This window comes from Chamaea fasciata, unplaced genomic scaffold (genome assembly GCF_029207755.1).
Source record: "Chamaea fasciata isolate MVZ Bird 193981 ecotype frontalis unplaced genomic scaffold, bChaFas1.0.hap1 SCAF_11, whole genome shotgun sequence".
Classification (NCBI taxonomy): Eukaryota; Metazoa; Chordata; class Aves; order Passeriformes; family Sylviidae; genus Chamaea; species Chamaea fasciata.
This window is the reverse complement of record NW_027094096.1, coordinates 4,664,603-4,691,934: the sequence shown is the minus strand read 5'-3', so window position 1 is coordinate 4,691,934 and position 27,332 is coordinate 4,664,603. Positions and strand designations below refer to the sequence as shown.

Sequence of the window (27,332 nt, the reverse complement as noted above, 5' to 3'; positions counted from 1 at the left end):
ATGGAGGTGTGCTCAGCTTGGACTGATTGCAGGGTTGAGTGTCCAGGTGCTGCCCCAAATGCCCAGCCATGCAGTGTCCCTGCCCTGTGGCTCATCCCGAGCAGCATGGCCTCAGCCAGGGCTCAGCCACCCATCTACATGGCATGGAGCTTCTGCACCCACCACCTGACCTACACCATTCCCTCCCACCCCAGCTCTGCTCCCTCCTGCTCAGAGCATTGCTCAGCATCTGGCAGCACCTCCAGCTGCTCCCACCTCTTCTGGCTGGCCAGCTTTGTCACCAGATGTGCCACTGCCCAGCATCACTCTTCCTTCCCACACGGTGCCTGCAGCAGGCTCACTCACTGTGCTGCCTGTGCCTGCCAGCAGCCAGGAAGATGCTCCTCCAGGACCTGCCCCATGCCTATGGGGGAGAGGAGAGGGTGAGAAGGGGAAACAAAGTGGTAGAGGAAAGGGGAAAGGGGAATAGGAAAGGAGGAAAACAGGGTGAAGAACAGGAAGGACAGAAAGAAGAAGAAAGGCAGAAGGGGAAGGGGAAAAGGGGGGAAAGGGAAAAGGGGGAAAGGGGAAAAGCGAAGGTCCCAGCCTGCAGAAATGGGCAGAAGGCAGCATGTGCAGCACCAGCTTCTTGATTGTGGCACCCAGAGGTCCAAAGAGTGCGGGTGTCAAAGGCACAGAGAAGCCAAGGTGGTCACATCACACTGGCTCTTCCTGGTGTCAGAGCTCTGGCAGCAGGATGTCAGGGTCACACTGTGGGCTCAGCCAGCGCTGTGACAAGAGGGCAGGGTTACCCCACTAGCACCAAGATATCTGGGGTACAGCCATATTTCCCTGCCCTCCTCCAGCATTCCTGCCAGGCACTGACAGAAGGAATGTCCTGGCTGCTGGACACACAGCAACCATGCCAGCAGTGAGCCATCACCCCATCACCCCCAGAAAAGTGGTGGCCTGCATCTCTCTGCCCTCTTTTTCCCACACCAGGGCATGAAGCAGTAATCTGTCTTGCCTGGCTTGGGTTCAGCATTCTTCAGGATGAGCCCAAGCCAGTCTGATGGGGGTCTGCTGGTTTTGGTCCCTCTCTGGGACGCCAGCCAGCTTGTCTTCCCCACATGATGGACGAGAGACCTGCTCCCTCAGCCCTGGTTGAGACAGCCATTGGTGTGGGGGACTGAGCATCCCCTGCTCAGATGGGGTGAAACCTGAAGCATAGGGCTCAGGTAAGGAGATGCAGAGCCCATCACCCACTGCTGGGGTTTAAAATCTGGCTGAGACTCCCCAGCTCAGAGCACCCACAGCCTCCTGGTAGTGAGAAGCCCAGTGCAGGTTTAATTGACTCGAACTGCAGGTGCTCAAGGATGCTCTGCAGGCGGAATCTCTGACCCTTGGAAAGCAGAACTCCTTCAGACAGCTGGCAGAAGAGTAGATGAACTTGATCTACAGACTCCTACCTGCAGGGCAGCTTCTCAGCCACGGGGAACTGAAGGAGGCACAAGGTGGAACTGGAAATAACCTCTGGGGAGATCCAGAAACCTCATCTGGGCTGTTTAAAAGGGTAAGCGTGAGCCGCAGGAGGTGGGAGGACCAGCCATGGCACTCTCCCTCCCTTCCTCATAAGCGGTCCCCTCGCTCCTCTCGGACCCCCAGCCGCCACGGAGCCTCCCCCACCTCCCCATTCCCTTCCCTGCTCTGGCCAAGGGCAGAATCAGTTTGCAGGAAAGCCTGGGACGGCTGAACCACACTGTCCTGCTGGGAGAGCCCAGCCTTCCAGCCATAACCACTGAGCTCCGGCTCCAGCCCTGCGAAGCTCGGGAAGGTGATGGCACTTGAAAAGACAACGTGCCCGGAAATCCCCATGCCGGGATTTGTGGGGAGATGGGGAGAAGTGAGGACAGGACTAAGGGCACGACCGCAGGCAGAGCTCGGGCTGCAGCGAACCCCCGAGCGCGGAGCGGGGCCGGGGCACGGCTGAGGCGAGGCACGGCACGGACCGGCCCCGCCGCTCCCGGAGCCCTCCCCGGGGAGGCTTCGGGGTGGAAAGCCCCGCTTTGTGCGTCCCCCCGGCTCGATCCCCCCGCAGCCCGGCAGGAAAGCGCGCCCCGGGCGGGGCCGGTGTGCGCAGCGCTCCTGGAGAGGGGCGCCGGGGGGGCCGCACCTGGGGAGCTGGAGCCTGCTGGAGCCTGAGCCCGGTGTTGACACAGCTACACCGAGCCTGCAGGGCTGCTCTGGGCACCGGCAAGGCAGGCTCAGGGTCCTGCAGCCCTTCCAGAGCCCCGCCATGCGGCCCAGCTCCAGCAGGAGCTTTCTCCAGCTCCTGTGGGTGCCACACAGGCTGGGAGCAGCCGGGCAGGAGGAGCTGAATTGGGGAGGGAGGACAGTGGGTCCCTTCAGCTGGCACTGGCTGTGAGAGGGGGCTGCTGGCACCCAAGGAGGGTGTAGGAGAGCACAGCGTTACCCTGCCATGACCCGCCAGCTGAGCACTCGCTGTCACCCTTCTGGAGTGCCGGAAGAGGGACCACGGTGTGACTCAAGCCCTCGCCCTGGGTTTGCCCTGTACCTCTCCCTGGGAGCCACCCAGCACTTGTGCTTGTCAACGCCCGGCTCTGCCCGCCCCACCACGGCAGCCAGCCCTGCCCTCCCTGCCCACGCACCTCCACTGCGGCTCAGACAGTGTAAGATAGTAGCAGAGCTCCCATGGAAGCCAACACTTCCCTCTGGCACAGCTACCTTGGGGTGATCCTGTCCCGCGAGAGGCAGCGGATGGAGCATTTCCAGCGGGCTGAGGACATCCTGCTCACCCTGTTGGAGACTGTCCACGCCAGGGAACCGCGTTTCCTCGTGGACTACGCCAGGAACCTGGAAGCCTTCGAGTTTGCTCTCTGTGCCTCTGAGGATGCTGTCACTCTCGAGATACCCCTGCGTATCGACGGCGATGCCCTGCGTGTGCTGGCGTGCCAGACCAGGGACACGCCGGGCAGGCACCCTTCAGAGCTGAACACCTGCTATCTGGGAGTGTGCTCTCCAGGGACTGATTTGGAGGACTGGACTGGTGTTGTGGATGTGATGGAGCATGGAGGTGGTGCGGGGTGCCTGCTTCCAGGCAAAATCCTCCAGCACCTGAAAGAGCTCCTTGTTTCAGCCATCGTGCACTGCCAACGCCTCTTCCTGCTTCAGCCAGGTGCGTACACTGGCTGGGTGCTTCCCAGCCAGGAGCTGCCTCCAGTGCCTGCCCAGCTTCCCAGCTTGGCAGTGATCCCTATGCAAACATGCTGGGACGTATGTTCCTGGCAATGTGGCCCACCCAAAACCTGCAGGAGCAGGTGAGTGAGCGCCTTGCTGTGTGCTGGGATGGGCTTTGCCCTCAGCTGAGGAAGGGGAGATGCAAACTATTCCCTGCCATCCCAGGGCATCAGAGTCATCCTCAGGCATCTTCACCGGGGACTGACGGCACCCTTCTCGGTGGGTGCAGGGCCTACCCAGCCCTGCTGTTAGCCCCCAGGTAGGGTTTGCTCAAGGACTTGGTGTGCTTGGTTTACCCTAACCACATTCTCCCCTCCACCTCTCAGCCTCCAAGTGCTCCCTGGAGAAGGCTTTTTGGAGAGTGAGCTAGGAGTGCATCAGGGCTGGACCAGGACCCTGGGGCATGAGTCTGACCCTGTGAACACAGCAGCAATGTCCTCGGAAAAGACGTGGTGGGAGGGGACCCTGGGAAACGGCCATAGCAGTTCCATAAGCTTCTTCATGCATTTTCATCTCCCAATGTGTTTCTTGAAGTAAAGCTCAACCAGGGGGTGATGAAAGGGTGATGTGAGAGGGCCAGTGGGTCTGAAAGTCTCTTAACCCAGTCCCAGCAATTCCACCATCCCCTCCTTCCTCTCTGGCCAAACCAGTGACCTTCATCTTCCTCCACCCCCACAAAGCAATGAACCTTTCCTGATCCATTTTTCTTGGACTGCATTGCTTTTCTTGGCACTGCTCAGCCACCCAGAAGCACAGCTCTGTTTGATTGCTTGAGACTTCCTGCTGTGCCTGACCTTGAGCCCTGCGATGCTTCTTCCTGTAAAACCACCCCAGCATGCCTGGGAGAGGGGTTTTACCCGGGGAACTGCATCCGGACTGCAGCATTGGAAAGGGCTGAGTCGAGTGGGGTGGGACATGGCCACGGGTGCTGCAGCACAGACCTGGTTCAGCCTGCGGGACCGGCTGTGCTCACCTCCTCACTGCTGCCAAACCCTCTGCCTCTAGGTGACATCAGTGCTGAAAACCTGCGGGAAGATGCCATGGAGCTCTCCCTGCTGATCCGTGGCAGCTGGAAGACCATTCGCTTTGACATTGTCCCGGTGGTGAGGAGGCAGCAAGAGCCGCTCCAGCTCCAGAGGCGGCGGAGTGACAGGGGCTTCCCTGAGGGCAGCCTCAGGAAGGCCACAGAAGAGGCTCACTTTGTCCCTGCCTCTCCCCTTTGCTGGAGGTGAGAGGCTCGGCTGCACGCACAGCAGGGTGATCCTGCACTAGGGATCCCCCCTTGCTGGCAGCACTGCTGGGTGTAGGCAAAAAGAAGTTGGGAAAGGGCGGGGGCATGTCAGCAGCGGTTGAAGTCAACCCCTCATGATGCCCAAACCCTCTTTCTTGTGTTGGAGAAAAAAACCTCAGCCAAGTTTCAGACAGCTCAGGGAATGCAACTGAAGGAGCCCCCTGAAATTATTCACTGGAGCTGCACCCTGACTGTGCAGAGCGTGGCAGCTCTCCGATCCCTGCTCGGGCTTCAGAGACAAGCCTAGGCACTGGCAGCAGCAGGGTGATGAGGTGCCTCCCAAGGTGGGCTGCAGGACAAAACGGGGCTGGACTGATGTATCTTGCCTGCAGCACAACTCCCCAGCCCCACAGAGGGGCTGCGCAGCCAGCTGGACCGGTCCATACTTGTTTTGGGAACAAAGTGGTCCAGTTGGATGTGGCCTCTGGCTGGGGACCAGCCCAGCCTCCCTTCCCCACTACACACAGGGGAGCACAACCCCACCTCGCCCCACTCTCGATCCTCCTGGGAGGGCAGGAGCTGCTCAGCAGTGTTCCCGTCTCACTCCACACCTCTGAAGTTCTGCTCTGCCAGAGGCAAGTGCGGGAGGTAGATCCAAGATGCTGCAGTGACTGGGGCCACATCTGTGGCACGGAGGGATCCCCCTGCACATCAAGTCACTGCAGGCATACTCCCCCCATCCTGGGAGGATGGAGGTCTTCATCTCCCCTCCCACCAGACCCCGCTCTCTTCCTCCAGATCCTCCACTCATCTTCCCATCCTGAAGCTGCTCCGAGGAGTGGACACCCTGAGGGGACCCCGTCTGGACAGCCTTCGCCTGCTCGACCAGCTCCACGACCAGGACTGGGGAGGGCAGGCTGGGAAAGGCAGTCTCACCTTCAACCACCTGAAGGTAGGTTGGTTCTGCTGGTTGGCAAGCAGAGCCAAGGCTGCTCCTGTGCACAAGAACCCAAACAACAAGGGTGTGGGCCTGCAGTGCTTTGGGGTGTACCAGCCCATGGCTTTGGGGTGTACCAGCCCACATGCCTGGTTAGGATGTGTGCTGCTGCCAGCCATGGTTAGAGGGCTTGGATCCTTCCTCCTTGGATTGAACCAGCAACTTCCAGCTGGAGATACTGTGTGTTCAGAGCTGGGGCTCTGCACTGGTGTGCAGGGCATCGCTCCTGGCCCAGGCTGCCTGTGTCTGTGGGATGGCATCCCTGTGCCATGCTGCAGGCTGCCCTGTGCCCTGGTGTGCTGGGATGTGCCTGTACAGGGCTGACGGTGGCGTTTCTGCTGAGAAAAAACCTTCTTTCCCCACACAACCTGTTTTCAACACTCTGGAGCCATGCCAACTGGCCATTCTGGGGACAGCACCCGGTGTCACAACCCAGGTGTGCCCTGCCTTTTGATGGCTCTCCAAGCCAAGGGTCAAGAAGGATGGAAGGATGTTTTTGGCTTACAGAATGGCTGCAGCTCCAAGTAACCCAAATCCTGCGTGCTGTGCTTTGTGTTGCATTCTTTGATGTTTTGGGGGTGGTGGTTGTGGAGTTTTTTTTTAAAGAAAAAGGGCAAATGTATGTATATGATCTTCAGAAAAGTATCATCTGCTCCAGCCCCTGTGGATTCAGCCCCACAAGTGGTTGCATGGTGACCTGCAGGGTGTGAAGGGACAGCCTTCCTGAGGTCAGGCTTTGTGCCTGATCATGTGCTCTTCTCTCCCTCCTCACAGATGGTGCTGCTGTGGAGCACAGAGCTCTTCCCCTCCCCGGAGGACTGGCAGGACCTGGAAGGCTCTGTCTACAGGCTCCTGGTGATCCTTCTCCGCTGCCTGGCCACCCAGCACCTGCCCCACTTCCTGTACCCGGAGGAAAACCTCTTCCAAGGAGCAGGCCCAGACCTTGCCACCATCTACCATAAAGTCGAGACCTTTGCCTGGGACCCCCAACGCTTCCTCCGCTTCCATTTTGGCCTCCATGGGTTCAGTGGCAGCTGGCAGGCAGACAGTGAAACCCGAGCCCTCCTGCAGCTCCCCAACAAGGATGGGTCCTACTGGGACACAGCCTACTTTGACGTGCTGCTCAGCCAGGTAAGCCCAGCCCTTCAGCTGAACCCAAGGCAGCACCAGAAGCCACCTGGGCTAGGAAGCTTGGGATGCACTTCAGTTGGCCCCACTGAGCCCTCTGGTGTGCTGTGGAGGCTGTGGGAGGCTGGCAGTGCTGGGGCAGGGAGCTCAAGCAGAGTGGGGAGCCCTCTCCCCTCACTTCCCACCTTTAGTTTCAGGTGTACCAGATCCAGGACAGCACACGCCGCTCTGCAGTGTCCCAGCTCCTCTCCAAGATCCGTCGAGAAATCCCTCAGCAGAGCTGAGTGGAACCCTGCTGCTGCCCCCACTGGGGTGTCTCAAAACTCTGGGTGGGGGGTGCAAGGAAAGCTACAGGGCCAGGGAGCAGCATGCTGCTGTGTCATTTTATTGAGGAAAGTGGTATGGGGGAGAGAGCACATCTGCTGCAGCTGGGGGCCATACAGCCTCTTGGCTGCCCTGGTGGACCTGGGCACGGGGTGCTTCATGGCACAGAATCTGGAGGGGGGTGGCTGGCGTTCTGCACTACAGGGTAGGGAAGGCCAAGGTTGTTGGTGATGGGAGGGGAGGGCACCTACGGTCAGATCCTGCATCCAGCCCTCTGTCAGCTTGCTGAGGGTCACCATGCCCTGGGGCCAGGGGAAGGGAAAGGACTGAGGGGCCAGGCCATTGGGGGACAATAAGAGAAGTAGTTTTGAGCCGCATCTCACATCAGCTGAGCGCAGCCCTCTCCTCCATGTCCCCTGCTATCCCGGCTTCTTTCCACCATGCCTTGGCTCGCTGGTTGTCTCCGTGTCTCCTGCCAGCATCCCAGGGAGGCAGCAGAGTCCCTCTGCTGCCAGCTGCCAGCAGCCAGGCATGCGGGGCAGTGCCAGGTCGCCTCCCCCAGCCTCCCCCCGCCAGGGGTGCTCACAGCCTGCTGCGGTGGCAGCTCTTCAGGGCGTCTTGCAGGGCTCCAAGTACCCGCTCCACGTTGTCACTGGTTGAGTTGCAGCCCATGAGGCCAATGCGCAGGACCTGGGAGGAGAAGGGTGAGTGTCTGTGCCTCAGCAGTCCCGTGTGGAGCGGGGGAACACACAGCCAGGCTGTGTGGTTGTGCACAGCTCCTTGGCTCGTTTTTAACACACCGTTCCCTATAAAGAGGTGTCACCCCGCTAATTACGTGCGTGGCTATTCAATTAGCTGGTGACTGTGTGTGGTTGTGCTGCTATGCGTTGCTCCGGGCAATGGGACACGGCCAGCCACACAGGCTGTGACAGCCAGAGAGTGGCAGTGAGCGCGGGGTTCGTGCCCGGGCACGGGCAGCAGGAGGGGAGGGCTGTGCCCACCTTGCCCACCGTGGGGCCCAGGCCCCCGGCGATCTCCATGCCGTGGTTGTCCATCAGAAAGGCCGTGATGTCCTTCCAGTTGTAGCCCTCGGGCACCCTGACAGTGGTGATGGTGGGAAGTCTGGCCTTCTGAGGAACAGAGAAACTGGTTTCAGTCCCACGGCCCCTGGTGACCCCAGCACGCTGCCAGGAGAGAGCATCACTGAGGGGGGAGATTTTTTCTCTGGCAGCAAAAGCTGCCCAGGCACATCTCCAGCTGCACAGGGCTGTGTCCTTACACTGCCCCTACTCTGTGGTGGTGGTGGTGGGCTTGTCCTGCACCCACCTCCTCCTCCACAAAGAGCTCAAGCCCCATGTCCAGCAGCCCCTGGCACAGCTGGGTGCAGTTGGCCCGGTGCCGCTTCCACGAGTTCTCCAGACCCTGTGGGCAGAGAGCAGAGAGAAGGTCTCTGCTGCTGCCAGGCATCTCCTGGCACCCACGGCTCCTCCAAGCCCCACGGGCACTGCTGGTGCTCCCCTGCCTGTCTGGTGCCACTCACCAGTTCTGCCAGCATGGCCAAGCCTTCCCTCAGGCTGAAGAAGCTGTTGATGGGCGCCGTGTGGTGGTACCTGCAAAACTCAAGGGACACCCACGGGGGTTCAGCTTGGCTGCAGCACAGCAGCCCCTTGCCCGTGCTCAGGGAAACTGAGGCACAGCACCCTCCCTCCTCATGGCCCAGCACAGAGAGTTGTGACCGGCAGCCAGGGTGATGGGAGGCAGGCCCTGAGCCCTGAAGGGCAGGCAGCCCCTGAGCCAGGACAAAGGCTGGCTGGGGAGTGGCTGCAGCCCTCTGAAACAGGAGAGCCTGCCCTCACCTCCGCGGCTCCCCGTCACAGCCCCAGTAGTTTGCCAACAATCCCATGTCCAGAGAGAAGGACGGGGGCTTCGTCTTCCTCCTCAGCAGCTTCTCCCTGGTGAAACAGAGTACTGGGGAGAGGTGGGACCTTGATCCCATCAGCTCCAAGGTGGGATCAGCTCCGTGGGAGGGAGGACTCCCCTAAAGTGAGCGCAGAGACTGGCTGCAGCTCCCAGTCACTGCCCAGGGATGGGATGGGATGGGATGGGATGGGATGGGATGGGATGGGATGGGATGGGATGGGATGGGATGGGATGCCTCTGCCCTCATAGCACTGCTGCTGGGCATCCTCTCCACAGAGCAGGACTGAGCAGGTGGCTGGCAAAGGAGAGAGGTGACAGCCTCCCCCAGCCCCATCACCTTCCACCTTGATGAGACTGGGCTGCTCTTACCTGGCTCGCTCACTGAATGAGATGGGGGCACTGCCAGGGGGTGCATTGAGGACTTTCTGGGACCCCGAGTACAGGACATCGATCTCTGCCCAAGAGGGAAGACAGCTCCTTATGAATCAGAGGCTCCCAGCAGGAAAATGCTGAGCCCTTCCACCTAGCTGCAAGTGGTGGGTGGGAGGCACAAGGGTGGCACACACAGCAGGTCCCACTTGTGCTCAGGCTGCTTTGGGAGGGCCCCTGGCACTGCTGGTGGTCCCTCAAGGGGAACAGGTTCTCTGCCTGCAGCTGGACCAGTTTCTAGTGCTGCTAGCCCAAATGCAGGCGGAGGGGCTGATCCCACTGCTCTCTCCCCATCCCAGGCATGACCCCCTTTGTCCCCTGGTTGCCCATGATGGCTGTGGCTCTTACCCTGCTGGTCCATGAAGATGGGGGCTCCCCCAAGAGATGCCACGGAGTCCACAAGCAGCAGGCAGCCATGCCTGTGGGAGGACAGAGCTCAGCCTGGTGCTCCTGCCATCTCCTTTTGCCACATCTCTGCCTGCGGCCCTGGCATCCTGGTCCCCACAGGGGCTGCACGTCTCACTGGCACCAACTGCTCCCAGCACAACAGAGCCAGAGAAAAGCCCAGCACACATAAATGCCCAGGCCCAAATCCCCACTGGTGACCAGGCACTGACCGGTGGCACAGCTTGCCCAGCCCCTCCAGTGGCTGCAGCACCCCTGTGGAGGACTCGCCATGGGTGATGAAGAGCACCAGAGGTTTGTGCTGCACCAGGCCCTGCACGACACAGAAGGAAGGTGACCATACTGGAGGTCAGCTTGTGCCCTCTGCACAGTGGCCTGCACTCACCTGCTCAATGTCTTGTGCAGTGAAGTACTGTCCCAGGGGCTTCAGCAGCTCACAAACATTGGCTCCTGGGAGGAATTTGGGCAGAGGAGAGTGAGGTTTGGGCATGCTTCCCACTGGGCAGTCACCTACCAGCTCCATGGGGCAATTGCTCATGCATGAACCAGGAGCAGAGCCACCAGCCAGGGTCTGGCCTCCTGCAGATTTGCCCAGTGGAAAAGCCATCAAGCACCACAAATGGAGTGGCATCATTCTTGGAGAAACCTGGAGTTCTCTCCAGGAGAGTGATCTCTGGTTTTGTAAGCCATGTCACTGACCACTGCCAGAATTGGGACAGCAAACCGGGCCATCCTGCCTTCAAGCCCAGTCCCCTCAGCCCTGCCACACCATTTGCCTGTTCCCAGCATACCCAGCCTCCTGGCAATGTCGGCGGCACGCTGTCCCCAGATGCCATTGATGGCCACCAGCACGGTGTCACCTTGCTCGAGCAGGTTGAGGAGGGCGGCTTCCATGGCACAGTGGCCGCTGCCGCTGATGGCCAGGGTCAGCCTGTTCTGTGTCTGGAAGGCGTACTGGATGCCTGCCTTGATCTCATCCATCACCTGCGGCACCAGGACGCTGGCCAGCGCTGCCATTGCTCCTCTTGCCCCAGCAGAGCTGTTCCGGCCCCTCCTGGGGGTGAGGAAGAGGAGGGGAGGGGAGGAAAGCTGGGCTGGGGCAGCTCACCTGCAGCACTTCAGGGTGCATGTGGCCCAGGATCTGGCGCCCTCCCGCAGCCTGGATGCGGCGGGGCACGTTGCTGGGCCCCGGCCCCAGCAGCAGCCTCTCGGGCACGGCCAGGGGCCGGAGCAGCTCCTCCGGCGGGGGAACGCGGAGCAGCCTGGTGGCCATGGCACGACGTGCTGTCCCCAGGGGCTGAGCCCAGAGAAGAGGAGCAGTGGAGGCTGCCTGAGCAGCTGCCAGCATTACAGCATGGTGTATCCTGTGCCAGCAGTGTCCAGTGTCCCCATGGACCTTGACCCAGAATTCGGTGCTCCCCCCTACCAATCTGGACTCTACCCCTGACTGCCTCCTCTGTCTCGTTAATGTGTCACCAGTGCTATCCCTGCTGGCTTGGGCCCCTCATTTTGGGGGATGCCCCCTTGCTAGTGCTCACTGCTCTCCAGGTATGCCAGCCTCTGGGACTTGAAAGCCCCCAGGCAGTCCCTGTCCCCATGGCCCTCACAACACCAGGGCTAATGTTTCCCAACACTATCCCAGCAGGTGGGATCCCTGCTCTGGGCACCTAGATCCTGTGCCACAGGATGGTTGTGCTGAGACTGGTCTGGCACGGCTGCCATGGTCATAGCTCCTCCTGCAGAAAAAAGTTCCTGTTGACCAGGGCTCCCTGACCAGGGACATGCCTTGCAGAGGGATGTCTGGCTGGGTAACAGCTTGAAGGAGGCTGGCCAGTGGGGTGATGTGCACCAGGGCTGTGGACTGGGGCACGGGCACAGTCCCTGCCACAGTGAGCTGTGCTTTGCAGGCTCATGATCATGGTCATCCCAGTGTATCCTGATGATGATGCCACAGGCTCCACGTGGCCGATCGATATTTTGTTACCTGCTATGTGTACCCACAGCACATTGCATTGTGCCCAACCTCTGGCACATTCTCTGCCATCTGTATGCTGAAATGCAAACAAGCTGCCTGCTGCCAGCTCTAGCAGATCCATGAGTGGGTTCCTGCCCAGAGGAGCCCCTCAGTGAGCAAAGCTTTGGCTAAGGATGGCAGCATAGGAGTGAGAATTCCCACCCGGCAGAACTGGCACCAGTGGCCGCTGCTGAAGACATATGGGGCAGAGGCATGGGGCTGGCAACAGTGCCAGGTGAGAGCACATCTGCCCTGCAGCTGGGCGGCTACCACTGAGAGGAGCTGGGCGCAGAGGAGTTTGCTCCCGCGCGGCTGATGGAAGCCACAGTCAGCCCGGGGACTGCTGCCCAGCCATCATCCCACCAAAGCGATGACGACACATCGGATGAAGAAGATCTCCCAGTTGCCTGTCCTCCAGGGAGATTCGGGGCACGGCTGGGGCGGGGAGGGGACGCGTGTCCTCGGGGCTGCCGCGGGGCGAGGGTGGCTGGGTGCTGCTGGAAACAGCTGGCAGCGAAGGAATAATCCGCTTTCTGCGCTGGCTCTGAATTCCGGACGCAGATGGGCAGGAGCGGCCGTGCCCCGGGCGGCGGGCGGCGGCTCGGGGACGGAGGAGCGGACTGACGGCGCCGGGGGCACGGCAAGCGCTGGCGAGGGCCGCTCCTCGGAGTACCGGGGTACCGGGGGTAGCGATGTCCGGCCCGGGGTACCGGGGTACCGGGTACCGGGTACCGGGCCGGCGCCGGTTGCCAGGCGACGGCTGCCGAGCCCCGCCCCGCCCCGCCCCGCCCCGCCCCTGCGGCGGTTCCGCAGCGCGCCCGGGGCCGGGGGATGCGCTGACGTCACCGCTCCATCCCCGAGCGCGCCCTCCCGGTCCCCGCGTCCCCCTCCGGGCGGCGGCGGCCGCCAACCAGCGCGTGGGGCGGGGACCGCAGGGGCGGGGCCGCTGCCACCCGCACCGGCACCGACACCGACACCGGCACCGGCACCGGCACCGCATCGCACGGCGCGGCTCGGCCTCATGCCGGCGCCCCCCGCCCACGGCTGAGCGCTGCGCCCCTCCGAACCGGCCACGGGCACGGCCGCGGGCATCGCAGGTAAGGGCGGGCGGCAGCGCGCAGGACGGGGCAGCCCCGCCGCGCCCCGCGGGGCGCTCGCCGAGGGGGGGACCGGGGCTGCTCCGGGATGGCGGTGCCGCCCCTCGTGGCCCCGGCGGGGGCGAGGCGTGGCGGGTGGGAGCGGGATGCGCATCCCCGAGGGTCCGGCGGGGCGGGGGGGCTGCGGCCGGTGGCCATTTTGCGGAGCCCCCCGATGCTCGAAGCTGTGTGTGTGGGGACATTGCCCTCGGGTCCCCAGCGCGGTGACCGCCGGGTGCCGCCCCATCTTCCAGAAGGATCCAGCCGGGGTGGGGGTGGGGGGGCTGCCCGCGGACGAGGAGACGCCTCGCATCCCAGCCAGGGTGCGAGGGGGGAGGATGGCATCCCCGCAGCCCATGGCGGGGTCACAGGAGCCCCTTGTCACCCCAGAGGCACCCCTGCTCTTCCCTCCGGGGCAGATGGCTGTGGTGATGCAGCTGAGCCATCTTGCGTCATCATCATAATGCTTCAGAGTTAAACAGCAGCGCTGGAGGGAGTGGTGGATGCCCCACCTGGGGCTCTCGCCGCGGGTAGCTGGCAAAGATGCTGCGATGCTCAGACTCTCCTTGGCCCCCAAGGACGAGCAGCTGCCGGTGACCTTGTGCTGTGGAGTGGCTGGACAAGGGCCGCCATGTCACTGCGGGCAGTGCGGTGGCTGCTGGCTATTCAAGGGGCAGGTCCTGGGGTGCAGGCGAGTGCAGAGCTCCACGCTTGGTCATCCAGGTTCGCGGGGAGCAGCCCTGCACCTGCCCTATTGTCTTGCTCCTCCGCTTCCTTCTCCTCCTCTTCCTCCTCCTCCTCCCCCTCGCGGGGCAGTGACCCCTCCCCTAGATCCTGCAGACCCCGTGTGAGCCGGTCTCCTGCCTGCTCAGGTCCCATGCGACAGCACCAGGGCTCGGGGAGGACAAGGAACCAGCCGAGCATCTCCCGTGCCACCCCACAGCCAGGCACCCGCCCATCCCAGCACCCAGAGCAGCCCCATGCAGGTGGCCTCTGTGGCACTGGGGGGCAGGGAGGCAGCAGACCCTCCCCCTCCCCTGGGTATGGCCAGGGGTGTGGTGGCTCTGCCATGTCGGCATGCTGCTGCTGACCTCCATTTTGTCTGGGAGGTGGCAGCTGGCGCTGGCAAAGATGCTGCCACCACCCTCCACCTCCCTGCATGTGGCAAGTGCTGCAGCCCCTCAAGGCCTGGGTCGTGTGGGAGTCTGTTGTCCACCCTCTCCTTGGCTGCCCTTCTCCGTGCCCAGCAATGCTGGGCATTCACCAGAGCTCACTGCCTTTTCTGTGCAGCTTTCCCCTGCTTTGGGTTTGAGGTTCTGGAAGGGAGGATAGAGGGAGCAGGGATGGGAGGTGGGGTTATTTTGCAGCAGAGATGGGGAGCAGAACCCCTCATCCATGTCCGTACATTTGCTCCCTGTAAACTGAATCTGCATGGAAATTCTCAGGGAACTGCAAACTCTGCCCTGAAGCTGTGCCCCCCATTGGGGCGGGCAGGAGGTGAGGAGGCACGGGGCAGGGTGCCTGTGATGGGGCTGAATTTCATCTGAGCATGGGGGACATTTGCCCTTGTCCTGGGCTGTCCTCTGAGCTGCTTCCCTGCTGCAGGTGCTGCTCTGGAGAAAACTGCACTGTCATGGCCCCTTGCCCTGTGTGGGGCGGGAGGTGGGTGAGGAGCTTGGCTGGCAGGCATTGATGGTGCCGTGTCATCCAACAACGTGTTCCCTACTGCCCTAGAGGCAGGACAGAGCCCCGTGCTCCCAGTCAGAGCTGGGCGGCCCCAACAAAGGTTGCAGGGGAAGGGCTCACCACAACAAAGCCTGGCAGCTGCTGAGAATACACTGGTGCAGCCAAACGGGGCGTCCACCCTCGCCACTGAGGTGACATGGATGTGTGCAGACAAAGGGAAACTCACCTTGGATTTCCCTGGGTGCAGGCGGCTTGTCATCTGCTGGGAGACCAGCAGCAGAGCACGTTCCTTAGCATCCTTTGGGGAAGAGCTTGCTCCTTGGTGGCACTTGGGGACAATGCTCCCTGTCCTATTGATCACCTCTCAGCAGGAGAGGCTGCCAGTTGGTAGCCCTTGGAGTTAAGAGTGGTTTCATTAGCTAATCTCTGCCCAATTAATCTTAGCTGATCCAGTTAATCATGGCTCTCCAGGCCTTTTGCTCCTCACTAGGGGTGACTGGTGTGTCATAGGGATGGGCAGAGCCAGCAAGGCTGCACGGGAAGCGGGGGAAGAGATGCCCTGCAGGATTTGGGGTCAGGTCCAGATGTTCCCCTTTGCCCCTTGGCCGTTCCTCTCTGCAGCCTCCCTTGTGTGTAGGGGAGCCTGGGAGGCGGCAGGGAGGGAACAGGGAGCGGGGCTTTGGTGCTGGCACGCTCCCAGCAAAAGGCTGGTCAGGGCTTATCGAATTTCTCTCGATGGCAGCAGATTAAGCAGGCGGTGGCTGCTCTGGCTGTCCCCAGGCAGGGCGAGCTGGCCGGGCTCGAGCTGCCCACGGGCTGGGGTGGCTGCCTGGCCCTGCCCCTGGCCCTGCTCCCTGCAGCCTGGCCCCTCTCTGTGCAGGATGCTGAGTGCCCACAACAGTGATGCCATGGGAGCAGGCAGAATTCCTGCCTGCAGCTGAGCCAGGGAAGTGAGTCAGGGGAAGGAAAGGAGGGTGAGAAGCAGCTGGGTCAGTGTCTGCTGGTGGTCCCCAAGGGCACACACGATCTCACCTGGGGTCCTTGTGCTGCCATGGCAGGGATGGAGCTGGAGAGCTGCAGAGGAGCAGAGGGATAGCAGAGGGATCAGTGCATTGCCCACCAAGGAAGCTGAGGGAAATGGATGCAGCAGAAAATGGAACTGGGGCTCTGCAGCAGGGAATACTGGCCAGGAGAGGAGCTCACACCGCTGGGCAAGGAGAGCCAGATGGGAATACACTGGGAGGTGGCCTGTGGATGGCAGAGAGAGACAAAAGATCCTGCTGGTGGGAAGGGGGTTTCTCATGGCCAGCAATGGTGGGGGTGTGGGGCTGACTGGGCAGAAGAAGGCAAAGAAAGGAAAGCACCAATGGGAGGATACAGCAGGACGAGGCACATGGAAAAGTGGTTCAAAGGAGAAACCAGAATTTCTTCATGGGGAGTGATGGGGCTGGAGTAGCTGGGAATGGCACAAGGGTGGGAGGGGATAAGAGCAGGGGCTGAGGTGGCCCGTGACAGGCAGCAGGCAGTCCTGGGGCTGGTCGGCTCACTGATGGGTGTTGCTGTTCTGGGGGTGTGCAGGAGGCAGGAGTCCAGGGACCTGCCCCACCTCTTCAGAGCCCTGGTAGCTGGAGAGGCTGAAGAGCTGGGGAAAGGGACCTGTCTTGATTTGGGAGGAGAGGGAAATGTCTGACACGGGCAGTTGTCAGGTGCAGATGGGATTTGACCGGGGATGAATCCATTGTCCTTGAGTGGTGCCACAGGGTGGAGCAGCTCGAGCTGATGGCCTCGTGAAGATGCCGCCCTTCCACCTGGGAATATATCCAATCATTTCATGGGAAAAGCAACTTCCTCATTCCCCTTTGGCAAGCACTTCTGTTTAATTTTTCCTTTCCCCCATCTGAGTGGGGAGGCAGAGGTCACTGGCAGGCAGCAGCCCACTTGCTGGCTTAGGGACTCAAGGGTGGTGTTAAACACCTGCTTAAAATAATCCAGGCTCGAGAAAGCCTGAGACCAAATGCTTGAACTCTGGAATTTATGGGTGTGATCACTGGCTGAGCACAGTGGGAGCTCCGGAGCCATCCCAGCGGGAAGATAAGAGGAGGGCTTGGGAACTCCAACAGAAGAAGCTTTGTCTCTGCATGCTGCTGTTGGCCATGCCAGCTCACTTATAAAATAGGCAAAGGGTTTCTGAAAGGCAGTGTCAAGCTTGTAACACTTTCTTGATGCAAATTTTTCCACTGTGTCTATGGTTTCCTCTCACGCCCTTGGAAATCAAACCAGAGCTGTCAAACCTCAGGTAGTTTTAAAGCCATCCCCTTCTCTTGGGATACTTTCAAATCTATGGATTTGGTTTGTTCTGCCCTTTTCCCTCCCCCCTTTTCCCGCAAATTCTGCTGAATTTTTCATTTCCACCATGGGAAAACACATCTCATGTTCAAGATCCCTCCTTACTGCTCCACTTCCCTCTGGTCATGGCCCATGTAACCGGAGCTGTGTCTGTGCTCACCAACGATCTCATTTCTCCCTGATCTCCTCCCTCCCAGAGCAAATATCCTGCTGGCAAAACCCAGGCTTGGAAAGCATTAGGGAAGTCACACACACCCTTGCAGGTGGGATGTCAGAGGAGCAGCTCCTGCCCGTGGAGCAGTCCTGTGCTCCATTTTCACCACCAGGCTTGGCATGGGGAGCCAGGGAAAGGCAGGAAAAGGGGGTAGATGTTAGAAGGCAGGAAGGGATTTTGTCAGGTCCAAAAGGATCCTGAAGGATGCAGCAATCAGAGGAAGGAACCCAGGATAATTTTCTGGCCAGTGCTCGTGAGGCTTGACTGGGAATGGCCTGCAGAGCACCTGGGCAACAGTGCTGGGATGGACAACTGCTCTGGGAGGTGTTGGTGATGTGAGGGGTTTGTTTGGTCTTGTGACATTTGCGATTATTTTTTTTAGCAAAAGGACCGGAAATATGATGGTAAACTGGGAGCTTCAGCTGAGTGCAATGGCCACTGGCTTCCCAGGAAGGGCTGCTGGTGCTGATACTGCACGTCTGCTTTGTGGGAGCTGAATGGGAGGCACATGCCAGCGACTGTGTTCAGCAACCGCCTCCTTTCTCAATGGAATGCCAGCGCTTTCCTCCCCGCCCCACTCTGTCCTGCTGCCCAGTCCCTGCTTTGCTGGGCTTGGAATGGAGGCAGGAGGCTTGGGTAACAGGCAGGGGCTGTGGACTTGCTTGCAGATTAGGCGGTACCTGCTCAGTGCCGCTGGCACCCTGGGATCTAAAAGCTGCTCCTTGGGGGTTATGCTGATGCTGACAGCACCTACAAGGCTCTGTCTGCTGCTGGGGGTGCCCACCAGGTGATGCTGCAGGGTGATGGAGGCTCCAGTGCTGCCCTGGGGTAAGGGCAGGGATGGTCCCTGGGGGGACTGAACTGGGGGTCCTGACCTGAGGTGTGGCAGGGAGAAGGAAGAGGTAAAAGCAGGGCAGATCGAGGTATGAAACAGAATGTCATCCTTCGGGCAGGGGCAAAACAGCGTTCCCAGGAGGATTCCTTGCACAGGCTTTCCACTCACCCTGCACAGTTGCAAGATGTGGATTGGAATACGAGTTTTCCTGACCCTCTTTTCCTCCCTTCTGCAGGACAGCCGCTGCTCCCCCCTAGCAGTGCCCAGGTGCGGCCGGCGCCATGGCGGGAGCGTCGGTGAAGGTGGCAGTGCGCGTCCGGCCCTTCAACTCCCGGGAGATGAGCCGGGAATCGAAATGCATCATCCAGATGTCAGGAAGCACCACCAGTGAGTGCCTCACCCGGGGCAGGGGGGGCTTTGGGTTCTGCCTGGGAAGGAGCACGTGTGGTGTGGCCACAGCAGCAAGCACTGGCCTGTGGGGATCCTTGGTGAGGATGCCTGAAGCATCTCGAGTGTTTTGGAGGAGGAAATGTGGGGAGGATGTCGGCTTTCCATGGAGAAATGCAGCCTTGGTGTTGAAATGGCTGTGGTGGGATCTGTATGGCACTGAGCCCTTGGGCTTTGGTGGCAGTGAAAGGGGCAGTATTCCCCAGTGGGCAATGAGGGAGGGATCACAGAATCACAGGATGGTTTTGTTTGGAAGGGATGTTAGAGATGATCTCGTTCCAACCTTCCACTGTAGATCAAGCTCTTCCACATCCAACCTGGCCTTAAAGATGTGCATGGGCCAGAAAGTGGTTTTGGACCTGCCTGGTCAGGTACCACACGTTGCAGCGTGCCAGGACCCATCCCTGCCTCTCTGGGGCTCTTGGAGATGCAACAGCAGCAGGATGGAGGGGTGGGAGGAGGATTTGCCCAGGGCATGGTGTGCTCGGGGTGAGGGGTGCAGCATGGAGGCTTGGGGCTGTGTGTCCTGTCAGGAGCCTGTGCGGCCTTTGCCCCTCTTTAAATGACAGCTGCTGGCAGAGCGGTGTGGGAATGGCAGTCAAATCCCTCCTCTCTGGCTCTGGAAGCCTCCAGATGGGGCAGTGTCTAAAATAACTCCCTGCCTGCCCGCCTGGGGCTGCCTGCGTCACCAATGGTGGGTGAGACACCGGTGCAGCCACCCCCGCCGTACTGGCTGCCATGACAACCCTGCTGGTGGGGAGAGGAGGGCACCCAAGGGTGCAGGGTGACTCTGGGACCCCCCTGGCCACCCCAGGCCTAGGGAGCGGGAGTGGGAGGTCTGTGGGGCAGCATCTGCTGGTCTCTGGCATCTTGTGGGGGCTTTCCCTTCGTGGTTGGACAGGGATTCTCCATCTGCCTGCGGTGCAGAGCTTCTGCCCTCATGGTGAGGAAGCCTCCTGTCCACACAGGAGCTTCCCACCTGCCCAGGGCCAGGGAATAGGTAGGGTAGATGTTCCCCATTCTGGTTCTGATGGGTGGGGTGGGCACCTGGCGTGCCCCAGTCCCAGCATCAGGCAGCCCCCACTTCCACTGTGGCTGTTTGTTCAGAGCTGTCTGCCCCTGCTGGTGCTGCGCACCCTGGCTGTGCCCCCACCCCTCCAGCCTGTGCCTCTGCCTGCACCAGGGAGGGCAGCAGGGCTGCGGGCAGGAGCCCTTTGCTGACAGTGAGGATTTTATCCATGAATGGACAAACCTCTGACTAATCCTCTTGGCCAGGGGGCTGGGGAGCAAGGGTGGGGGGCGGCAGCTCAGAAGCCTGCTGCTGCTGTGGCTGGTGGAGGCAGGAGGATGTCAGTAGTGCCAGCAGAGCAGGACTGTCTCAATCCCTCCAGTTCATTGTAGAGATGTCAAAGATAAACATGTTTGAGGGGAGTGAGAGCAAGTTTTCCCCTCCCCAGGATTATTTACAGAGACCTTTGCATGTGCTGAGGCAGGGAGGCAGGTTCTTCTCCTGCCCAATGCACTGAGCCCCGTGGGAGGCAGCGGGGCCCGGGGTGGGATCAGCCTTTCTCTGCTGTCCTTTTGCCTGCAAACTTCCAGCTGCCACAGCCACCCACCTGCTCACCAACACTGCTGCTTTGTTCCTGTGGTGCCCTGCACGCTGTGGGCACCATCCCGGGCACCAACACTCCCGGCCCCTCTCCTGCTGGCTCCCACCAGGATGGTGCGCAGGAGAGCCCTGGCTTTGATCCCACAAGGCCATTTTCATGTTCTCTGTCTGGAGTCCTGCCTCTGCTGCCTTTAAAATCTGGTGATTATTTTCTCTGATGTGGATTCTGGGCTTTCTCCTGCTTCGTGCCTGCCCACTCACTGTGCTCTGCCATGCTGCTGGCTCTTCAAGGCAAGGCAAGGGACATCTCCAGATATTTTCCTCCTTCCTGCCCCCTTGTCTCTATGTTTGTCTTCACCTCCACACCCTTCCTTACCTTTTGAATCCCAGTGGCCCAGAGCATTAATATTTTGCAAAAGTCCTAAATGCCTGGTCACAGGAAGAGAAAAATTCCACCAGCAGCATCCATCTGCCTGCAGGCAAATAAATGGGCGTGGGAAGAGTGTTTCAGCTCAGGACAGGAGATGCCTGCTCTTGGGTACTCCCTTCTCCCCTGTCCCAGTCCCTGGTTCCCCCTGCCAGCTGGGCAGCTGCAGCTGGGATGCCTTGAGCCACTTGGTGCCAGCCCCAGCTGCTTCTCTGCCCTGTGCCCAGCATGGGCTGGCACTGGGATGCAGAACAGGAGCCTTGTGCAGCTCCATCCTGCCCGCTCCACCTCTCATCTTTACTCCTGCTCGCTGCGGTCAGTGTCACCTCTGCGGAGCAGAGACAGACCTGGTGACCAGATGGCACAGCGGAGCTGTTTAGTGATCCAAATGCATTTGTTTTGCAAATAATCTATTTGAAAATAAGTGGAAAAATATGTTAAGCAAGATAACAGAAGAATTTGATAATGAGGGTTTGTACACCAGGAGCCATCAGAGCCATCAGAGATGCTCCATCCCACTTCTTGCATGACCTCTGCTCCTGCATCTCTTCCCTGCCCTCGGCACCACGGCCAGGCATTGGCAGGGATCAGGAATGGGCAACCACCATGGCTGCCCACGCTGCCCACAAAGACCTGCTCTTCCAGGGGCCTCCACATCTCTGTTTGCTACTGCAGGATTGCCAGTTGTTACTTCCCAGCCCTTTCTCCTGGGAATTAGTCTGCCTGGAATGCAGCAGGTGTCTGGAGCATCGGAGTCAGGCTGCCTGCAGCAGGTAGGCAGGCAGGGAGCCTGTGCCAGTCCCTCTGGTGCCAGAGCTGGGTTTCTGTCCATGCTAAGGAGCATCTCAGGAGCACCATGCTGTGGTTTTGTGGTCAGGGCTGGATCCTGACCCCACTTCCCTCCCTTCCCCTGTCTGCCTCGCTGTTGTTGCAGGCAGGGCTGGGTTGTTCCCAGGTGAGAAGTGGTGGACCCTTTCCAGGGGAGTAGGAGGTGCATCCATTGTGGTAATGAGAAGGGATTCAGAGCAGAAAACATCCATATGTGTAACACTACACATCTGGGCACCAGACACCACGGCAGTGAGCTGCACCGTGCCTGGGGTGGCTCAGGAAGGTCCCAGCTGGAATTGGGAGTGGGTTCCAGCCCTGGCTGACTAAAGAGCAGAGCAGGCTGGGGTGGAGAAAGCTCAGGGCTCATGGCTTCTTCATCCTTGGTGGTGGCAGGGAGCAGCTGGGACTGTGGGCACGGGGAACTGTGCTGTGCAGGCCTCAATGTCACTTCATTGTCACCTAACATGGCTGGTGGCTGAATCTCGTGATTACCCGCTGGTTTGGGCTTCTTCTGATGCATCTGTTGTTTCAGAAAAAACCCACATCGTAAATGCTCTACAGGAGGAAAAAAACATCGCATGAGGAAGAGCGGTGATGCAGTCTCCAATTTCCATAGCAACATCCTTTTCATCAGGGGATGACAAAAGCAGACTCTTGTTTCCGCTAGTGGTGTGACACGAGGCATTAATCACCCTGCTGGGGCTGGGGCCACAGGGGCTCTGGGGGAGCCCTGACAGGGCTGCAGCTGCTCCCACCCCACAGGTGGTGGAGCTTTGGACACGCTGCCCCAGCTGTGGAGAGAGGAAGGCTGTGGCCCTGCTGTGCAATGCTGGGCTCCCATGGGCAGGTGCCACAGCAGGAGGGAGCCTGAGGGAAGGAGTCGTGTCCCCCTCACTGTGTCCTGCAAGGCTCTGCCCTGTTCTCTGGGCTCTGCTGGCCATGGCACCCACCTCCTCTGCTTTCAGAGTTGGGGTCTGGGGATTCTGGACCCATCCGCAGAGCTGGAAGAGTTCCAGTCCACCTTCCAGGACTGTTTTGGATTGAATCCCATCACCCTTCATCCCTCTCACGTGGAGTGGGGAAGGAGGGGTGGGGCAGGTGTACCATGGGTGGCTGGTGGCCTCATGTTCCCATCTGTTTGTCCCCAGCTATCCTGAACCCAAAGCAGCCCAAAGAGACACCAAAAAGCTTCAGCTTTGACTATTCCTACTGGTCCCACACTACGGTAAGCACTGGGAGGCCTGAGCCCACTTTGAAGGTTGGGCTGGGGAGAGGCAGAGGGGCCTCCTTGCCAAATTTCTCCATGTCCCCAATCTCCGTGCAGCCTGCAGACATCAACTATGCATCCCAGAAGCAAGTGTACCGGGACATTGGTGAGGAGATGCTGCAGCACGCCTTCGAAGGCTACAATGTGTGCATCTTCGCCTATGGGCAGACAGGAGCTGGGAAATCCTACACCATGATGGGCAAGCAGGAGAAGGACCAGCAAGGCATCATCCCACAGGTATGCCTGCGGAAAGCTACCTGTCCCCCTTGTCCCAAAGGGATGCCCAAAGGAAAAGCAGAGCTGGGAGGAAAGAGGGCAGCAGGGTGGGAGCGAGGCCAGGTTTTGCCAAGGTCTGATAAAGCACTACTGTGGCAGTGAGCTGGCATGGAGGGGGTCAGGGAGGGTCATCCAGGCTCTCCAAGACTGGATGGGCTGTGGTCTGGCCACACAAGGCCAGTGCTGGCCAGTGGTCCAGGTGCTGAGCTGCTCACCGAGAGCTGCGGCATGCTGGCCCAGCAGGACGTGGCGCAGGTCTGGGGATGCTGATTCTCCATATCAGCACGGAGGGGCTCTGCCAAGGAGAGGGCTGGTTTTTGGGGTGATAAGGTAGAAATCCCTGTATCCTGGGCAGCCCAGGCAGGAGCATCCTGCTGGCAGGGGCTGAGCCTGGCTCTTCTGTCCGCAGCTGTGCGAGGACCTCTTCTCCCGCATCAACGACACGACGAATGACAACATGTCCTATTCCGTGGAGGTAGGCACCCCACTGCCTGCCCAGCCCACTCCCAGCCTCACACCTGGCTCCACAGGTTGTGCCAGTGTGCAGAGCCCTCTCTGGGGGATGCCTGGGTGGCTCATCCTGCTAGCTCTGCCCGTGCCCTCTGCTCTAGGTGAGCTACATGGAGATCTACTGCGAGCGCGTGAGGGACCTGCTGAACCCCAAGAACAAGGGGAACCTCCGGGTGAGGGAGCATCCCCTTATGGGTCCGTATGTTGAGGACCTTTCCAAGCTGGCTGTGACCTCCTACAATGACATCCAGGACCTTATGGACTCTGGAAACAAGGCCCGGTGAGTTGGAAAAGAAGAGGATGGGCAGAGTTTGGGAAGCTTGCAGTCACTTCCAGAAGGTCCTGCTTCACGTCCTGACTTTGCCAGTCCAGCTGCTCTGGAAGTGGCAGTTCCCTTCTCTCTGAGTGTTGGGTACCCCCACTTGCTTTCACCTCACCTTCCTTCTGCTTTCCAAGTGCAATGGAGACAGCAGGGGAAAGCCTGAACTTGTGCACGTCTTCTCCCCAAGTCCTCTCTTGTTCTCCAGACTTTCCTTTCCACCATGTACCCTGTCCTAGCATGAGCCCTGGCCCCATCACCAGCCACTCCAGTGTCCCTCACAGCGTGTCACACCTCCCTGTCCTACTCTCCCTGCAGCACAGTGGCTGCCACCAACATGAATGAGACCAGCAGCCGTTCCCACGCCGTGTTCAACATCATCTTCACGCAGAAGCGGCACGACGCCGAGACAGACATCACCACTGAGAAGGTAAGAGCAGGGCCTGAAGGACTCAGGGGAACCCACATGGATCCAGAAAGGACTTTGGTGTTCTTTCATCAGCACCTGGGACAAGGTGGTGCAGCCTGGTGGAGGGCTGGAGCAGGAGAGAAAAAAGATTCAGGCACATTCTAGGCTCATGGTCCCTTGAGGGACCAGCCCCTGGACAGGATATTTGGCAGCTGGTGCCCTTCAGCCCTGCCTGCAAGGGTATTAGCCCTGCTCCTGAGCAGCTCCTGCAAGGGCGACCCTGCAGAGCCCACTGCTGCCCTCAGAGCAGCGTCATCCTGCAAGAGGTTTTGGCTTTTTGGTTTGGGCAAATTTTGCTGTGCCCACAGGGCTGAGCCTCCTCTCTGCCTGCAGGTCAGCAAAATCAGCTTGGTGGACCTGGCCGGGAGTGAGCGAGCTGATTCCACAGGTGCCAAGGGCACAAGGCTAAAGGTGAGAGCTGACCTGAGGTCCCCTTCTGCTGGTGGGGACACCATGCCTTCCTCCCTCATCCCCAGCCAAAACATCTCCTTTCCTTGCCTGCTTCCTTGCCCATTGCACCACCAAAATCCTTGATAGGATTGTGTTTGAAAGCTGCCTAGAGCCAGTTTCACTGTGAGTCCCAGCTGGGGGGTGCTGGTTACCCAGTAAAACCCGCTGGAATACTAGATATTCCTCATTTTCTCCCGGGCTTTAACGTTGGTCTGAAATGGGGCTTGAGCATCTGGGCTTTTCCTCTTCCAACCAGGAAGGAGCAAACATCAACAAGTCCTTGACCACGCTGGGGAAAGTCATCTCTGCCCTGGCTGAAATGGTAAGTAGCTGGAGAGCAGGCAAACAATGGCACCAGGGGGAAATGGGCTTGGGCCAGCAGGAGTGGGCTCAGCTCCGAGGGATGGAGCATCCCAGCTCTGAGGGTTGGGCAGACACATCCCAAGCTGTCTCGGAGGCTGGGACAAGCTGGGCTGATGAAGATGTCATCTGCATGGGGACCTGTGCCACTCTCTGCTTGAGGGCCAGGGATCTGTGGTGGGTGCCAAGGAAAAAAAAGCAGCTCCCTTAAACAGTCTCTTCATTTCCTTTGCAGGATTCAGGGCCGAACAAGGTAAGTGCCCAGGCTGGATGGGGAAGGGGGCAGTGGATTTGAGCACAGTGTGAGTGGGTGGGAGTGGGTTGCAGGGTGTTTGGGAGTGAGACTGTGCCTGGACTCAAGCCTGGGGGCTGGCAGAATCTTCAGCTTCCTCCTCCCTCTGGAGATTTCAGTAGCCAGCCTTAAACAACCCTCCCAGCTCAGGGCATTTCGCAGGCAGGACCTGTGGACCTGGGCAAAGATGCCCATGGTTGCAGTGGCCAGGAAGAGCCATCCTGCTCCAAGTCCCCGTGGCTGGGGACCAGCTGTTCCCTTTGAGGAGAGCAGGTGGCTCGACAGCTCTTTCCTCTGCTCTTCATTCCCCAGAACAAGAAGAAGAAAAAGACAGATTTCATCCCCTACCGAGACTCAGTGCTGACCTGGCTGCTGCGGGAGAACCTGGGTGAGGACGGGTCGGGGGTGTGGGGCGGGGATGGGCACAGCTGCCCAGCAGGGTGTGACAGGGGCCACCAGGACCGGCGTCTCCCTCATGGCTGTGTCTTACCGGGCAGGAGGCAACTCCAGAACTGCCATGGTCGCTGCTCTCAGTCCTGCTGACATCAACTACGATGAGACCCTCAGCACCCTCAGGTAGGAAGAAGTGCCCTGTTCTCCCTGCAGTGGGCAGGAACGGGGAGGCTGCCTGAGGCCCACACGCCACTGCCACATGCTCTCCTCACCTCTGTGGTGTCCCTGGCTGGGGGTGTACTGTGGAGAGAACCTGCAGCCCCAGACAAAAGGCCAAAGGATTGTCCCGACACTGGGATCCTCCAAAGGACCACTTGCTGGAGGGGGTCTGCAACACTCTTGCTTGCCCAGCAGCTGGGGTTTTGCCCCTGTTCTGGCTGTTGTTCAAGACCCTGCCCTTCCCCAGGTATGCTGACCGTGCCAAGCAGATCCGCTGCAACGCTGTCATCAATGAGGACCCCAACAACAAACTGATCCGCGAGCTGAAGGACGAGGTGGCACGTCTGCGGGACCTCCTCTACGCCCAGGGCCTTGGGGACATCATTGACAGTAGGTACCAGGGCTGCTCCCTGCCAGTGGCTCCAGGCAGCCGTGGGCTGAGGTCCCGCCAGCCTGCAGGGCTGATGTCCCCGCAGCCTCCCTGCATCCTGCTGCACTGGCCCCACGGCAGCCCCGTGCTGCCTCTGGCGAGCCCCTGCACGCTTGTTCCAAGCCCCCAATCCCTGTCACAGGGGGAGCTGCTTTCTGCCCAGCACACCTTCCCTTCTTCCTTTCCACCCACCATCTTCAGCATCCAGCACCCAGCAGAGGTGCCAGGAAGGTGTTACTGGGACTGCACATGCCCATGGGCTCCCCTCCCCGTGCTGTCTGATTTCCTACTGAGATGACCCCCTTCTTGTTCTGTTCTCTCTGTCTTACCCCCGCTCCCTGCCCTCTCTTTCTCTCTTAGCCCATCCTGCTGCGGGAGGATCCAAATGTGTGTATTCCCCATCACTGGTACTCTCTGTTGCTTCACGGCTTTTTGGAGATCTAGGCTGTGCCCAGGGGCACCCATGCAGCATGGGGAGGGCCCCTGCAGCCAGCCCCTGCTGATGGAGCCATGTGTGCCTGCAGGCTGCCCATCCTCAGGGAGCTGGCACAGGGGGTGGTGCCAGGGCCGTGGTTTAGCACCTGGGCTTGGGCTGCTGCTGAAGGGACCAGTGTCCTCCCACTTGGCCAAGGGCCCAGTCAGCACGGGGACCTCCTCCTCCATGCTGTTGTGATGTTTCCTGTCGCTGCTGCTGCTGCTGCTTCTGCTGGAGCTGTGTCTCACTGGGACTGGAGCCTGGCACGGCCCTTGGGTGGGATGGAATGGTGCTCTACTGATGCAGTGGTGGGTGGTGGTGGCCAGAAGGCTTAGGCCATGGATGAGCACTATGGCCCCATCCCACCGCGGGTCAGGCAGTACAGCCAGGCTGTGGCGAGCCTGCTGAGGAGACAGAGGCCTGGTTGTCCCCTCCTGGCTCAGCTTCCCTGGATGTGGGCTAACGGGTGACTAATCCTGCACCTGCTGACCTGTGCCCTGCCTGCCTCTGGTGCACTGCTCTGAGAACCAGTAACTCCTCAGGGCTGGAGGAGCATCTCCCATACCTGGGTCCTAAGCCACCACAGCTGACTCTTGGGGTGCCAGCTGGCAAGCACCACTGCCTGTAGTCCTGGCTTCAATCTCTGGCTGCCTGGC

General features: G+C 60.0%; 3 protein-coding genes across 18 annotated transcripts in view; 2 read left to right on the top strand and 1 right to left on the bottom strand.

Moving 5' to 3' along the window:
- The first annotated feature begins 2,676 nt into the window (after positions 1–2,676).
- On the top strand, positions 2,677–6,971 carry MAB21L4 (mab-21 like 4). Its single transcript, XM_066193796.1, has 5 exons — positions 2,677–3,175; positions 4,243–4,465; positions 5,267–5,420; positions 6,240–6,596; positions 6,785–6,971. Exons 1-5 carry the CDS (start codon positions 2,692–2,694, stop codon positions 6,875–6,877), a joined length of 1,311 nt encoding a protein of 436 aa, XP_066049893.1. The 5' UTR covers positions 2,677–2,691; the 3' UTR covers positions 6,878–6,971.
- Positions 6,972–7,499: 528 nt separating this feature from the next.
- On the bottom strand, positions 7,500–10,985 carry AGXT (alanine--glyoxylate aminotransferase). 2 transcript variants are annotated; one of them, XM_066193794.1, is made up of 11 exons: positions 10,780–10,985; positions 10,463–10,655; positions 10,057–10,121; positions 9,884–9,984; positions 9,615–9,685; positions 9,207–9,291; positions 8,774–8,869; positions 8,458–8,527; positions 8,244–8,339; positions 7,919–8,047; positions 7,500–7,607 (listed from the first exon to the last, which is right to left on the bottom strand). In XM_066193794.1, exons 1-11 carry the CDS (start codon positions 10,942–10,944, stop codon positions 7,500–7,502), a joined length of 1,179 nt encoding a protein of 392 aa, XP_066049891.1. In that variant the 5' UTR covers positions 10,945–10,985. The 2 variants fall into 2 exon arrangements, with proteins under 2 accessions (XP_066049891.1, XP_066049892.1); XM_066193795.1 differs by lacking the exon at positions 8,774–8,869 and having other exon boundaries at positions 10,780–10,965.
- A 1,647-nt stretch (positions 10,986–12,632) lies between these two features.
- Positions 12,633–27,332, top strand: part of KIF1A (kinesin family member 1A) — a 42,521-nt gene continuing 27,821 nt past the window's right edge. For 5 of the 15 annotated variants that reach the window (XM_066194031.1, XM_066194030.1, XM_066194029.1 and 2 more), the window contains exons 1-13: positions 12,634–12,782; positions 18,138–18,289; positions 22,365–22,441; positions 22,541–22,720; positions 23,169–23,234; positions 23,371–23,549; positions 23,907–24,018; positions 24,391–24,468; positions 24,764–24,829; positions 25,103–25,120; positions 25,472–25,547; positions 25,657–25,735; positions 26,019–26,161. In XM_066194031.1, the coding sequence (XP_066050128.1) occupies positions 18,184–18,289; positions 22,365–22,441; positions 22,541–22,720; positions 23,169–23,234; positions 23,371–23,549; positions 23,907–24,018; positions 24,391–24,468; positions 24,764–24,829; positions 25,103–25,120; positions 25,472–25,547; positions 25,657–25,735; positions 26,019–26,161 (1,180 nt within the window). In that variant the 5' untranslated portion in view covers positions 12,634–12,782; positions 18,138–18,183. Of the gene's footprint in view, positions 12,783–18,137; positions 18,290–22,364; positions 22,442–22,540; positions 22,721–23,168; positions 23,235–23,370; positions 23,550–23,906; positions 24,019–24,390; positions 24,469–24,763; positions 24,830–25,102; positions 25,121–25,471; positions 25,548–25,656; positions 25,736–26,018; positions 26,162–26,561; positions 26,589–27,332 lie in introns of all 15 variants that reach the window. The other 10 variants (XM_066194021.1, XM_066194019.1, XM_066194017.1 and 7 more) reach the window with 3 other exon arrangements.

Bases quoted from the DNA above. Each gene is read 5' to 3' on its own strand.
- MAB21L4 (XM_066193796.1), top strand. From the start codon at position 2,692: ATGGAAGCCAACACTTCCCTCTGGCACAGCTACCTTGGGGTGATCCTG. The intron at 3,176-4,242 runs GTGCGTACACTG...CTCTGCCTCTAG, and splicing joins CCTCTTCCTGCTTCAGCCAG to GTGACATCAGTGCTGAAAAC. The intron at 5,421-6,239 runs GTAGGTTGGTTC...CCCTCCTCACAG, and splicing joins TCACCTTCAACCACCTGAAG to ATGGTGCTGCTGTGGAGCAC.
- AGXT (XM_066193794.1), bottom strand. From the start codon at position 10,944: ATGGCCACCAGGCTGCTCCGCGTTCCCCCGCCGGAGGAGCTGCTCCGG. The intron at 10,122-10,462 runs GTATGCTGGGAA...AATTCCTCCCAG, and splicing joins CGACATTGCCAGGAGGCTGG to GAGCCAATGTTTGTGAGCTG. The intron at 9,985-10,056 runs GTGAGTGCAGGC...TGTGTCGTGCAG, and splicing joins CTGCACAAGACATTGAGCAG to GGCCTGGTGCAGCACAAACC.